The 14,530-nt window shown below is 38.2% G+C and overlaps 1 protein-coding gene across 1 annotated transcript in view; it reads left to right on the top strand.

Annotated features, from left to right (window-relative positions):
- Positions 1-14,530, top strand: part of ARL15 (ARF like GTPase 15) — a gene marked incomplete at both ends in the record, with an annotated part of 369,776 nt that overhangs the window by 125,807 nt on the left and 229,439 nt on the right. Inside the window, one exon of the mRNA XM_084234156.1 lies at positions 12,465-12,524. Within this exon, the coding sequence (XP_084090282.1) occupies positions 12,465-12,524 (60 nt within the window). The remainder of the gene's footprint in view (positions 1-12,464; positions 12,525-14,530) is intronic.

The raw sequence follows: 14,530 nt of genomic DNA, 5'->3' as shown, positions 1-14,530 counted from the left end.
TTCTCTCTGTTTTGCTTTGGGTGTTCTCTAGTTGGTCATTTCAATGCCACTGAGTAAGTCAAGCTCAGGAAAAATTAATTCCAAGGAATCCTGAACCCTGGAATTCTAGGACTGTAACAAAATGGATTCATCTTGGCCCCCTTGAATCTCACCTTCCCTGTCAGTGTCACTCCAGCCTACTTGTTTTAGTCATGTACTCCCCAGAACAGTACACCTGATGGAATCTGAATCTCCCCTCAGGATTGTCACATAGAGACTGGGTGGGGCAGAAATCATTGACTGAATTTGCCATACTGTTTCCCGAGATGCCCAAGAAAAGTTGGTTTAGGCTTCTCAATCTAGAGATTTCACCCCTCAGGATATTTGGCAACATATCAGAACATTTTATTTGTCACAGCTGCAGGAGGGTGGCAGTAAGGCCTTATGGGTAGAGACCAGGGGTGCTACTAAACACCCTAAAATGTACAGGACAGACCCCCACCACAAAGAACTATCTTGCCTCAAATGTCACTAGTGCCACTGAGGAATTTTGTTACTCTCCAAACACTGCTTCTTTCTCTTCTGACAATGAAGGAGGAAAAAGAATGTCAATTAGAAAAAATAATGGAAAAACAGTGTAAGGGGATGAAGACAGCTGCCGTAAGAGGAGAGCCTATAAGGAGGGAGTTTGGGCTACAACTTTGCCTGGGCAAGTTGAGCAGATTGCTCTTCAGCCCACTGGTTTTGAGCACCGACAGTGGGCTGATCTAGTATTTAGAACCAGGAATAGCAATGGCCATGACATATGCTAGGATACTCAGTCTGCTGGCCACATATTTATTAAGGTTGTGTCCAGAAATATATGAAGGAAGAGCAGCCATCAGTGTTGCTTGAAATGGGGAGAGGGAAGAATGTAAACAGGAGGAATTTTCTGTATGGAGGAATTTGCTCACTGAAAATTCTGTATGGAGGAATTTCTGTATGGAGGAATTTTCTACATTGAATCCTGAAGGATAAGGAAGCCTAGCAGCCAAACAGAAGTGAAAGTGAAATGGACAAAGAAAGGATTTCTGGGCAGAGGGAAAGTTTGTGTGATTGGTACCTCTTGGGGACCACATTTCTCTGTGGCTTTAATGCATGGTTAATAAAATGCCAGAAGACCAATCACAAGAAGTAGGCAGTGACCCATTCTTGGCACCTTTTCTACCATGCTCAGGAATTTGAGCTTTTCCATTAGGTAGTACAGAGATTTCAGAGTATTCTAAACAAGGAAACTGTATGATCAAATAGCCCTGGAGAGAATCACGGTAGCCATGATGTGGGGTTGCACTGTGGTATGTACCCTTTCGCTGTGAACTGAGGCAGTGATGAGGGTGGGTGATAATAGATAGGATACTTCTTAGAATTGAGAGAACTTTGTGGCCAGTTGGATTTGGAAGGTGAGAAAGAGAAAAAAAAAAACAAGGGTGACTTAGGCCCTGGCTTTGGTGGTGGGTGTATGATGAAATTATTAACTATCATTTGCAATAAGTAGGAAAAATATTGATGACCATATTATATCAGCTCAGATTTTTCCACCAAATAAGTTAGGGGAAAAGTTTAGGTTTTGAGAGCTTTTCAGATTTTAGAACTGTAGATAAGAAACTGTGGATCTGTAAAGAGACAGAGACAACTTGATTCAAGGATAAGGAAAAGAGGGAGCGTTCACGATGACTGGAGAGACCATCAGAGGCCCCCTTGGTGAAGCCTTTCCTTACTACCTTCCTTTTCTCCAGACAGAACGGAGCACTGCTCATTGCATATTGTCTGTTTCTGCCATTTTCTGCCTGCTGTTTACATGTCTATCTCCCCAGCCTGGGGTGAAGCGCCTATGGGCAGAGAGAGCAATTTGCTTGGCTGTGTGCAGCCAGAGCCTGGCTCTGTAGATAGGCCTAAACATAGTTACAGATGTTTGTTGAGTGAATTAGCAGGCCATAGTAAATTGAATCCATATGTTTTTAATAAAGTACCATACCTCTGTGAACCTCATATGTTGTGGTAAGTAAAATTCTTTTTCCATATTTTGTCTTTTAATCACCTGAGGCTCAAAGCTATGTTGACATGGCCATTGTCATATAGCTAGTTTAGGTCTTTAAATGAGCTTTAATTGTATGTAAGGCTTAGGGTTTCTGATGGGTACATGCACTTGCTAGTTGTTTATTAAATTGTGGGTCTCTTGGGCCTCCATGGTGGCGCAAGGGGTTAAGATGCAACCTAAGAAGCTCTCCCCAGCCTCTGCAGCATGAGTTCAATCCCCCTGCCGGCCAGGGAGCAACCCACATGGCGCAGCAGACCTCTCCTGACTCATCTGCTGCTCCCCTCAGTAGTGTGCTTCAGTCCATCTGCCTGTTCTGTTTCCCATTCTGTCTCTGGTGAATCCTCTCACGCCCCACACCTCTGGCCTGTACCCTAGCTCTTGTATGCATAAATAAATAAATCTTTAAAATAAATAAATTGTTGGTACCTTTTGAGTAAAATATAATTATACAAACTTTGTTAGCTTAAAAATTATTTCTTTTTTTTTTTTTTAAAGATTTATTTATTTATTTATACATGCACTGGGTACAGTCAGAAGCACGGGAGGGTGAGAGAATTCACCAGAGTCAGAGCTGGGAACAGAACAGGCAGAAGGACCAAAGTACACTGCTGAGGGGAGCAGCGGGCGGCAGGAGAGGTCTGCGCTCCATGTGGGACCCTCGCCGGTGGCTGGGGATCGAACCGGTGCTGCAGAGGCTGTGGGCAGCTTCACAGGCCAGTACTCAACCGCTGCGCCACCAGGGAGGTCCTTAAAAATTATTTTCAAGCAAAATAACTTCCCACAAAGAGTGCAAGGATAATACAAAGTCTACCTTTTTTTTTTTTTTTTGCTTATCAGAGATGTAAATAAGAAACACTGCCAATGGGAGAACAATTTTTACTTATGATGTAAATAATTTGTATAAATAATATTTAATAATTATGGATTATGTTTTATATTTGTTTTTATCAAAATTTTTAATAATACCTGCCTTTTACTAGAACCACTAATAATATCATATGGTAGCTGATTTTTTTTATAGCTTCTTTTCTTTTTTTTTGAAAATAATTTATTTACATATATATATTTTACATCATTGTTCATTTTTGTACAATGTTTGCTTTCTTCTCTCAGGTGTAGTCCCCATAGAATTCCCACCGTCAATTCACCCGTGCACCATCACCATAGTCCCTTGTTGATTCTTCTTCCCTGCTTCCCCTGAAGAATGTGTCTGATTTATAGTTGCCTGTTAACTTTTTTTTATTGTTATTATTTTTCCCCTGATCCCTTATTTGGTTCCCTTGTAGTCCTCCTATAAGTGAAACCTCCAATATTTTTCTTTTTCCTTCTGACTTATTTCACTGAGCATTATCTCTTCTATCTCTATCTGTGCTGCTGCGAATGGCATGAGTTTATCTTTTTTGATTGCTGAATAGTATTCCATTGTGTATATATACCACATTCTTTTTTTTTTTAATGTTATTTATTTGTGTGTACAAGAACTGGGGTCTAGTCCAGAAGTGTGTGGGGTGAGAGGATTCAACAGAGACAGTGGGGAGCAGAACAGGTAGATCTACTGAAATACACTGCTGAGGGGAGCAGTGGGTGAGACAGGAGAGGTCTGCTGTGCCATGTGGGTTACTTCCCTGACCGGGGATTGAAGTCATACTGCAGTGGCTGGCAATAGCTTGATAGTGCTGAGACTTAACCCCTGCACCACCAATGAGGCCCTATACCACATCTTTTTGATCCAGTCATCTATTTTTGGGCATTTGGGTTGTTTCCGTATGTTACCTATTGTAAATAGTGCAGCAGTAAACAAAGGGGTGTAGGTATCCTTTTTTTGTTGTTGTTTATTTTTAAAGATTTATTTATTTATTTATACAAGCACTGGATACAGCCAGAGCATGGGAAGGTGAGAGAATTCACCATTGCCAGACTGGGGAACAGAACAGGCAGACTGACGAAATACACTGCTGAGGGAAGCAGTGGGCGAGACAGGAGAGGTCTGTAGCGCTATGTAGGACCCTCGCTGGCAGCCGGGATTGAACCAGCACTGCAGAGGCTGCGGGAAGCTTCACAGCCCAGTGCTCAACTGCTGTGCCACCAGGGGAGGGCCCAGGTATCCTTTTGAATTAATGTTTTTGCGTCCTTTGGGTAGATTCCTTGAAGTGGAATTGCTGGGTCATATGGTAGCTCCATTTTTAGTAGTTTGAGGAACCTCACACAGCTTTCCATAGTGTTGGAACAGTTTGCATTCCCACCAGCAGTGCAGGAAAGTTCCATTTTCTCCATATCCTCACCAACATTTGTTGTTGCTAGTCTTTTTGATACGTGCCTTTCTTACTGGTGCAAGGTAGCATGTCATTGTAGTTTTGATTTGCATTTCCCTGATTATTAGGGATGTTGAACATTTTTTCATATACTTGCTAGCCATTTGCTAGCTGATTTTTCTGATGAATTGGTTATTAAATTGGCTCATATGTCAAGCTTCTTTGAATTGCCATGCTGAACCAGGCACAGTGCCTTTCTGGAGGTCTCTGCCACCAAGAAGACTACATTTAAGAAGATATGTTTTCTAATGATAAAGTGTGCATTTATTCAATATTTGCTATATGCCAGGTGCTAAAAGAGAACTTTTTATGTGCTATAGTTGATGGTATAAATATGAAAGTTAAAAGAAGGAGTGATCATTTCTTATCTGGGGGACTAATAAAAGGCTTCCAGGATATTACATTTGAATAATGGTTAAGAGCTAAGCAGAGAAAAATAGAGTAAGGATAGAAAGCATTGAAAGCATTCAGAGAAACATTAGTGGTTCAATTAGGACCCCAGGACACAGGGCTATAGGATGCGTTGTAACCTGAGGTGACTAGAAAAGCTGTCAAAAGAGATCTGGAATATAGAGAAGTTTCTCAGCAGAGACTTATGAGGTGGGGAGGCAGAATTAGAGGTAGATGTGATATATACTAAATACCAGACAGGAAAGGAAAGGAAAAGAATCGAGGATGATTTAAGTTTACAACCTGGTGATTGAGTGATTTATAAAAAGTAGGGAAAACATGACAGGCAGTTTTAAAGATAAGAGATAATAAGTTTGGTTTTAGACATGTTACTTTTGAGGTGTTGGCAAAACTACCAACAGTGATCCAGATGCCAAAAGACAAGCATTTGTAGAGTTGGGAAGTAGAGATAGATGGTTAAGAGACAACTGAATTGTTGGATTCAGATGGGATTGTTAAGGGATGATGGATAGAGAGAGGGAAGATGAGCGCTAAGCAATAGCAATATTTTATTCATTCTTTCCAGATTTATTGATTGCTTTTAATGTGACTGCTACTGATTTAGGCACTGAGGATGCACCAGTTAACAAAACAAACAAAATTTCCTGCCCTTTGGAGCTTATATTTTAGCATTTGGCAAAGGAATCTAAGCCAGGAAGTTCTGTGTAATGTCATATAAATCAAATACGAACAAGCACTAGGTCAAGGAACTAGAGTTAAATAATATAAACATAACTGAAGTCTGAGAAAGGACCATTGGATGTGATGACACTGTGGTTATTAAAGACCCAAGGTGGGATAGGTGACTAGAGTGTTAGGGTAGAAATGAGAGGATAGTGAGCAAGCAGAGGGAATGAGGTATAGACTATTTTTATTCCTTGGCTAAGATTGCACATAAGATACTTTTTCAGAAAGGCCTACAGAAATAGACAAAGCAGTAGCAAGGGAATAGGAGCATCCTAGTGGACAGAGATGTGATGATGATGGTCAGGGAGGAAGGAAAGTTTGAAGATACTCCAGAGAGGTTAGTGAATACAAGAATATATGAAGCTTCTCCATTCTTGAAACACCATAAATGGTTTAAGCTCCCACCTGAAACAACAAACAAAAGACTCAACAAAATATCTATGACACAGGTTTTCAGAAAGTGAAATCCCTGAGAGATGAGAAACATCTTTGAGGACTGTTTTATAAATGCCAGTGGATTAAATTTCCTTTTTATGATTTTGAAATATTGAGAAGAATTTCACTAGGCCATTGTCCAAACATCAGAAAACTACCATAGCATAAATTATGCCCTTGGTTGCTGTCAAAGGCCACCCAATCTGTGGATTGTCTTTTGAAACTTCAGCAGTTCTTGGAGCGACCCAAGAATTTCAGCACACACCAAGTATTGGTGTGTTTGTGTGCAAATTCTTGCCTGTTGTGGAGTCGGGGGAAGAAGTTGATCTGTAAAATACTCATGTGTTCTACACAATGAATAAAAATAGACTAGCATCCTTCCCAAAGTTAAGCTTGTTACAATTCCAGAAATGCTGTCCCTGCATAAAAAAATATTTCAAACCCAGCTCCCTTGTATCAGAGGTTTTGTTGGATTTAAGGACTGAAAACCCAAAACAAAAAGTCTGTGCAAACAAATATTTCCCCAAAGAGTTACAAAGTCACATTTTTATTAAAGTTTGTGGGGTTAAATCTTAGGGGAGGTTTCAGTCTTACTAATGTAACTTAGATAGGCCAGGAAAAAATGACTGCATAATTTAGGCTTTAGCCATCAGATTATTTGAAAGGAGCCTGGGGAGACCTACCCCTGAGGCCTTCAGCCAAATACTAGAGACCTTTGATGATTGACTCAGTTGTTACTGTTATTTCCTCCTTGTTTAATATAAATAATAGAATCCTAATTTTAGAGGAAACTTTGAGGAGCTGATCTACTGCACTCATCTTGTAGATGAGGGATTTAAGGTCAAGAAAAAAATGTAGCTGGTGAGTCTCAAAGCTGTGGCTAGGACTCCTATGACAGCTTTTGTCATATCCTCACACACCAGCTCCCTGTGGAGGGAATCAGAGGACACCTACTTTTTGAAGAAGAAACAGAACAGGCCTATTGTCATGGTTGAGTCAGACGTTGCTCTCTCCTAAGATCCTGACTTTATTAATAAAGTCTATTAAAATAAAGTCTATGGCCTCCCCTGTGGTGCAGCGGGTTGAGTGCAGTGCTGTGACGCTGTCCACAACCTCTGCAGTGCAGGTTCGATTCCTGGCCAGCCAGAGAGAAACCCACATGGTACGGCAGACCTCTCCTGCCTCTGCCCGCTGCTCCCCTCAGCAGTGTCTTCAGTCCATCTGACTGTTACGCTCCCCACACTGTCTCTGGTGAATTCTCTCACCCGCCCGTGCCTCTGTTCTATACCCCAGTTCTTGTATAAATAAGTAAATCTTTAAAAAAAAAATAAAGTCTATTAAAACTTTTCTAAGCACATGCTATTATTTTTTTCCATGAATAAGAACACAATGTAGTATAAACTTGAAAACTTATTTTGTTTCTTGGTTGGGTTATTTATAAATGGGGGAGAATAAACTATGGGTTTAATTGATATTTTTTCCCAATCAGCTCCTTTAGTATTTAGGCTCAAAACTGGACAAAACAAGTGAATCTTGCAGCTTGTTAATACATGGACATGGTACTGTGTTGTAGGACTTTGGTAATGAGACCTGGTTTCAGATTTTGAATATATTGATGGCACTTAGTACTGTGCCCAACGTACTCAACACCTCTAGACTTCACATCTTTCCTGGAACAGTAGTATAGTCATTTACTTTAAGATTGTAGTGACAGCTAAATTAGGAAACAGATACAGTCATGTACCACAAATGATGTTTGGTCAACAACGAATCCTACCTAATTGATGGTGGTCCCTATGTAGTAGGCTGGATCCTCTAGGTTTGTGTAAGTACACTTCATGGCATTTGTGCAATGATAAAGTCAGCCAACAACGCCTTCTCAGAATGTATGCAGTTGTTAAGTGACACGTGATTATATAAACCCTTAGCACAGGGCCTCCCCGGTGGCACAGCGGTTGAGCGCTGGGTTGCAAAGCTGCCCCCAGCCTCTGCAGTGCTGGTTTGATCCCCGGCTGTTCACCGACTGCTCCCCGGCCACCGGAGGAGGGTCCCACATGGCACACAGACCTCTCCTGCCGCCCGCTGCTCCCCTCAGCAGTGTACTTCGGTCCTTCTGCCTGCTCTGCTCCCCACTCTGGCTCTGGTGAATTCTCTCACCCTCCCGCGCTTCTGACTGTACCCAGTGCTTGTGTAAATAAATAAATAAATAAATAAATAAATCTTTTTAAAAAAAAAAAAACCCTTAGCACAGATCTTTAAATAAACATTAAGATTTTATTGTGTGCCTAGGACGGGCATACAGCATTATTACAATTACTGAGTCATATGTGAGAGAAAATTAACTATAGGAGTTAGATGCAGAAGTCCATAGATTTAATATTTTCTTTGAAATGTCTCTATTTTCCATATATTTTTCTTACTAATTGATAAAATTTACAAGGTGACATTATGGATCCTGGAAGCTTTGGTGGAGGGCAAGTAGAACAAATAAATAAACCGTTCTGTAATTACAACTGTGAAAATCACATAGAAGAAAGCCTGTGGGCTGGAAGAAAAAAACAGTCAACCTATTTTAAGAGCACCAGAAAAAGCTTGCCTGGAGAAGTAAAGTTAAAACACCACCATGAAGGATAAAGAATTTGCCAGAGGAATTTAAAGAAAACTTATGGAGCAGTATGTGCAATGGCCCGGAGATCAAGGAAACATAGCTTATATTTTAGACACTGAAGAATATAACTTGAGGGGGAGATAGTACAAAGTAAGCCTAGAGAGGGTGAGAGGAACCAGATCAGACAGGACCTTGTTGGGTGTTTCAAACTGTATCCCCAGTAGGGAGAAGCTGAGAGAAGATTTTTACTAAGGGAGTGATGTGAACAGGTGAACATTTTGGGAAGATCACTTCTAATGTGCAGAGATGGTCAAGGAGGTCAATAATCCATGTAGAGTGTTTATTTAGGAGGTTCTTGGAGTTGTCCAGGAGGTAGAGTGGTTTGATTGAAGTTCTGCAGGGAGGATAGAGAAAAGTGGATATATTTGAGAACTAGTGAGTGCGTAGTTGACAGTCTTGGTGATGGATAGGAAGTGTTGAGGAAGACTCTAAATATTTAGTCTATGAAAGTCCTCAATAAATGTTTTTGATACTACTATAGATCTTATTTTTACACTGCTTTCAGAATATATAAGAACTTGAGGCCCCATATAATTTTGACTGGGAGTAATTTAAAGCATCTATTAGTCATTTGGTAATAATTAGTATTCTGGAATTTTAGTTTTATTAAAAAAAAACAAAAAACACTTTAGGGCCTCCCTGGTGGTGTAAGGGGTTAAGTCTCAGCACTATGAAGCAGTCCACAGCCACTGAAGTGGGAATTGGATCTCCGGCCACAGGAGCTAACCCATATGGCACAGGAGACCTCTCCTGTCTCACCCAATGCTCCCCTCTGCAGTGTATTTCAGTCAACCACCCATTCTGCTCCCCACTCTCTTTGGTGAGTCCTCTCCCCCTCCACTGCGCCTCTGGCCTACACCCCAGCTCTTGTATTCATGAATAAATAAATCTTTTTAAAAAATATAAAAAACACTTTATAGCACTGAGTGTCACCTGTATCATTTACAGATAAAGAAACTAAGCCACAGAGAAATTAACTTGCTCAAAGTCAAACAGCTAAGAAATGATACAGTCAGAATTTGAACCCAGCTGTTCTTGCTATAGAGCCCAGCAAGAAGGACTTTACTCCTTAGAGCAACCCTAAAAAAGGTATTTTCATGACTTGACCTTTGTATCTTTACCAAAAACACTGTTAATTTCTCATTTGACCTCACCCAGTGCAATATAAAGGAAGAAAATACAGCTGACCTGAGAGTTGCCTTTCTTAATTGCCCTTCTGATAAACTGAAAGTGTGGCTTTTAATTTTAATTCCCTTTAATCCTTATGAGCATTTCAAATGACTGAAATAGAAAAAATACTGGTTTTTTTCCTCCATGTTTTTTATTGGTTTTTTCCCCAGTTTCTTATTTTCTAGACTGATTATCCAGGCTTTGTACTCTGAACATTAATTATCATAGCTGTACTATAAAAATAATATGAAGACAGCAAAATGGAAGACTGTATATATCTTTGCAATATAAATCTAGCCACACATGTTCTGTTTGGAGAGAAAACATTTATGAGTATTCTGCAGAAACATTTATATGCCTATAAATAACATTGCTTGGTTACTTTGCTTAGCGTGAATATTTGAGGACATTTTTTTAGTCAGTTTATTATAAGTCTGTAGGAATTAAAGATGGTAACAGTGATATGATCTGCCTGTTGGATTAATAAATTTCAAAAAATGTATTTTGCATATGGGTGCGGCAATTTCTGGAAGGATATTACTTCCCTTTGGGTGCCTGCATATCGATATGTAAGCTTTTAAGACTCAGAGCAGATTAAACATTGCTGGTGTGCTCCAGAGCTATTTTTTTTTCATAGTTGGGGCATGTCCCATTTCTCTGGAAAACCCTTACTTGAGTTGTCCCGAACATAACCACTAATAGACTGTTTCGCATTTGCATAGGGCTTTTCGTTTTCAAGATTTCACAATCATTGCCTTTTAATCCATATAACATGCCTGTGAGGTAGGTAGATACATTCAAGCATCCAATTCTCCTGCAGGCAAATTTCAGTGCCAGCAGGAGTATTGTGATTGGCACTGACTTTCCCTAATTTCCCAGAGGCCAGACACCTGGAGAGGCTTTCCTGCAGGCCTAGGTACCTGCCAGTGTTTAGCCACATGGGGCTGCCTCTTCATTCCTCCTGCTATTTTACTAAGATTCAGTGACTGCATGCACCATTAACTACAATGCTGTGCCGAGTGTTTCAATCTGCATTAAACACATACAGGAATGGAGTATGTTTGGGAAAATTCTTAGAGAGCCGTGTGAGCATGTATGCTCTGTGCAACAAATTTCAACTGTTCACATTTCCATCGCTCCAACAAAAGTACTTTTCATTCATTCAAAACCAGGATTTCTGTTTTTATGTGTCAATATATTCAGGCAGGCAGAAAGCATGCACACCTAATGATTAAATCATCAACAATAAAGTACTGATTGAAATGAAAGGCCAGCGATCATTTTTGTGTGCTTATTTATACCAGGCGCTGATACAAATACATTTATTATCTCGTCCTTACAACAACTCTATGAGGTAGATACTATCTTTCTGGGTTTACAGCTAATGAAAACCAAGGCTAGTTAGTAGGTTGTGCACATTTGTAGGGCTTATTTAAGCCTAGTCCTGTCTGACTCCAAAGTCACTTTTTAACCATTACTTGATATTCACTGCCTTAAATGGAAGGTATTACATGGAATCTTTATGTGTTGGGACAGTACACAGAAAAGGACAGGTAATGACAGGGTGGACTATAAAGAGGTACATATTGATTTCCTTTTTTATTAAGCAAAGCAAAGCCATGTAATAGAATTGATCTTAGCCACATCAGACTTTTAAACATTTTACCTTTCTGGGCACTTATAACTGACTTCAAATGAAAAGTATTTCCGTCTTCTCTTTCACAGTGTTGATAATTTCTTTAAAAGGGGACTGCATTGTATTTATTTTGCAATCTTATATATTAAATAATACTTAAAACCTTAAATTGCTTAGCTGTTCAGAACTCATTGACTAAATTATGAAGTACTTATATATGGTGAAACATTCAAATGAAAAAAAAGAATCTTGTATTTAAGCTCTCGAGAGCCCCAGTTCTCCCAGGAATCATTACTATTTCCAGGTTTTTTTTTTTGTGGATCCTTTAAAAAGTAGTTAATGTATGCATGTGTGTGTGTGAGTGTGTAGGTGTACAGGTAGATGCATACTCATGTTGCAGCTGATATGTTTATGTTAAAATTTATAAACCTGATAAACTCTACAATCATAATTTCAGTGACAATAGAAAGTCTTAAATACATAGTTACAAAACTTCTCTGAATATATTTTTATCATGGAAATCATTAATTGCATGTATTATAGAATGATTGCCTATACATAAATAATTATGATTACACTTAAAATATGTGACATAAACCATATTCTTGAAAGAAAACTAACAAAAACTATGTAATTCTAATATATTTATAATTTACCTTAATTTTCATGGCTGCTGAGTTATATGTGAAGGAAAATTAACTTTAGGAATATGTTAGATGCAAGAATCCTTGTAGATTTAATCTTTTATTTGAAGTTTCTCTGTATTCCTGTGTTTTTCTTACAATTGGTTAAATTTACAAGGTAACATTATAACAGAACAAAGCAGTGTTTTGAAGAAGGGCGTTATATTTTGCTGTAATACATAACTATGTTTTGAAAAATGATAGATTTTAATATTGAGTTATCAATTTATCTTGGAAATTGTGTTTCTATTGTAAATTTCAGCTATGAAAAGTAACTTAATTTGCCTTATAAAGAGGAATGAGTATCGCATGCATTTTTAAAATTAGGTTGCTAATCTTTTTTTGTATTTTTGTTTTCTAATTTTAGGTTTTAGTATAAAAGCAGTGCCATTCCAGAATGCCATCTTGAATGTAAAAGAACTTGGAGGTATATCATTTAAAATCATTTCTATGTCTGACTTTAACTTTTACTCATATTATATTAATGCATTGCATATAGTTAGAGCAAGATGATTTATTATTCTAGTAGGTGTTCCATTTTTGCCTTTTCTCTTGATAATGCAATTCCTGGAAATATTTCTTTCTCCTTACATATGATTTAAAGGTTGTTGAAGAATTCTAAGTAATATAAATTTTGTTTTCTTTTGTATGAACTAAAGAATTATACTACTGATGCCATTTTATACACTATACTCTTTGATTTTGTTTTTTCATAAAGTTTATTCTAGAGTGAAAAATATGAAGAAAATTTTAATACAATCACACAAAGTAAGTTCTACATTATGCAGCACAACCCCCCCCCCTGTATTTTAGAGCAGTTTGTATTTATACTGCAGGTTTTATGGTATTAGGTCTTTTTAGAATGTATTTGTTCCGATAATAAATCTTTGCCAGTGGATTCTTTGCTGGCCAACCACATTTATTGGATAGGCTGCACCCCAAACTATACATCACTCAGTCTTTCATTAAACTCTCTGTCTGGGATTTTTTGGTTGTGTTTTATGTCAGTCAGGGTCTTAACCCATGTAAATAGGTTAACAAAGAAATCAGTCAATCCAGTGAACCTACTAAATTCTCTAATGGTGCAGGAAAATGGCAAGTGCTCCAGAGTTGAGTATAATATTGGTGAGTTTAATGACTTAGAAGAAGGTTCTCTTCCATCTCTTTAATCACTTTGTGATATTGACCTTACTCTATTGTTTTTTTTTTAAGTTTATTCTGACTGTGACCTATTTTTAGCTTGATAAAATTGAAGCACAAACTTTACACCATTTTAATGGTGTTTGATACCATCTTATTTATTTTTGTCATTTCATTAATCTAGTATATTGACTGATCCTTTCAGTTGTTTGTTTTAGAGAGCCACATCTAGGACAAATTTACCAATCGAAGTTTGTTTTATAGCTACCTTTCACTTTTGTAGCATTAATATTTAAAATCAACCATGGTTGGCAAATTCTGATTTTCCTTTAAGATAATACTTGGTTTTCTCATTTTGACTGCAAAATCGTAAGACATGAATGTTCCTATAATAGGATAATTTTTATATGAAAATATTAAAAGTCTGTGTTCTTTTCAGTTGAATATTTTAATGTTACTTTGCAATTTCTGGTGACTCTGCTTCTCAGGGGCCAGAATATTAAAGTCAGAAAACACATTGAGTCAAAATATACAGCTTGAGTATTCTGTTGGCTTTTAAATATGGTTAATACTTAGTAATTTATTATTTACAGTAACTTACTGAATACCCTCTGGATGTAAGAAACTATTGATTAGTTGATAAGTTGTTTATTATTGATGTTGTGTTGCATGATATTAGTGAATGTGTCTAGACAGTTATAAAAAGTGAATACTTCAAGGAAGCTATTGTAACCGTGACCTTATGCCACTGAAATTTAGTACAATACTTGATCAAATTAGAGGATGAGGTACATAAGGTAGAATTCGTCTGTTCCCAAGCACCAGTTAATCTTGCTGAAAGAACTGTGCCCTGAGTGTTGCTGAAATGAAAATTACAATGCGAGGATGCCAAGGGCTTCGTAATCACAAAATCATGCCTATTTTGTGATAAGGAAAGATAACAGGTAAAAAAAATAGCACTTCAGAGATTGGAACAGGTACATCAGTTCCAGGCTAATGATATATAACTTTGGCATGTGGTATTGAAGAACAAATATCTAGCCTGAGCACCATATTCTTTTATCTCTCATTATAATAGCTCTGTTTTGAGATGAGAGGCAGTTTTAAGGAGAAGGTGAGTTTCCGAGCAGAATCTAATTGGTCAGAGACCAACAATGGGGAGAGCTCCTTCCTTGATGGTTCGTTCATTAGTTCCTTTAACAAATATGTTTTGATGATCTACACCACCTGAAATAGGAGTGGACACTAGGTGATGTCTCACCCAACAATGCTGGCAAGTAGGCTAACATGTCA

The sequence above is a fragment of the Talpa europaea genome, assembly GCF_964194135.1.
Source record: "Talpa europaea genome assembly, chromosome: 5".
Taxonomy (NCBI): Eukaryota; Metazoa; Chordata; class Mammalia; order Eulipotyphla; family Talpidae; genus Talpa; species Talpa europaea.
Note: the sequence above shows the minus strand (reverse complement) of the source record. Positions and strands in the feature narration are given on the sequence as shown.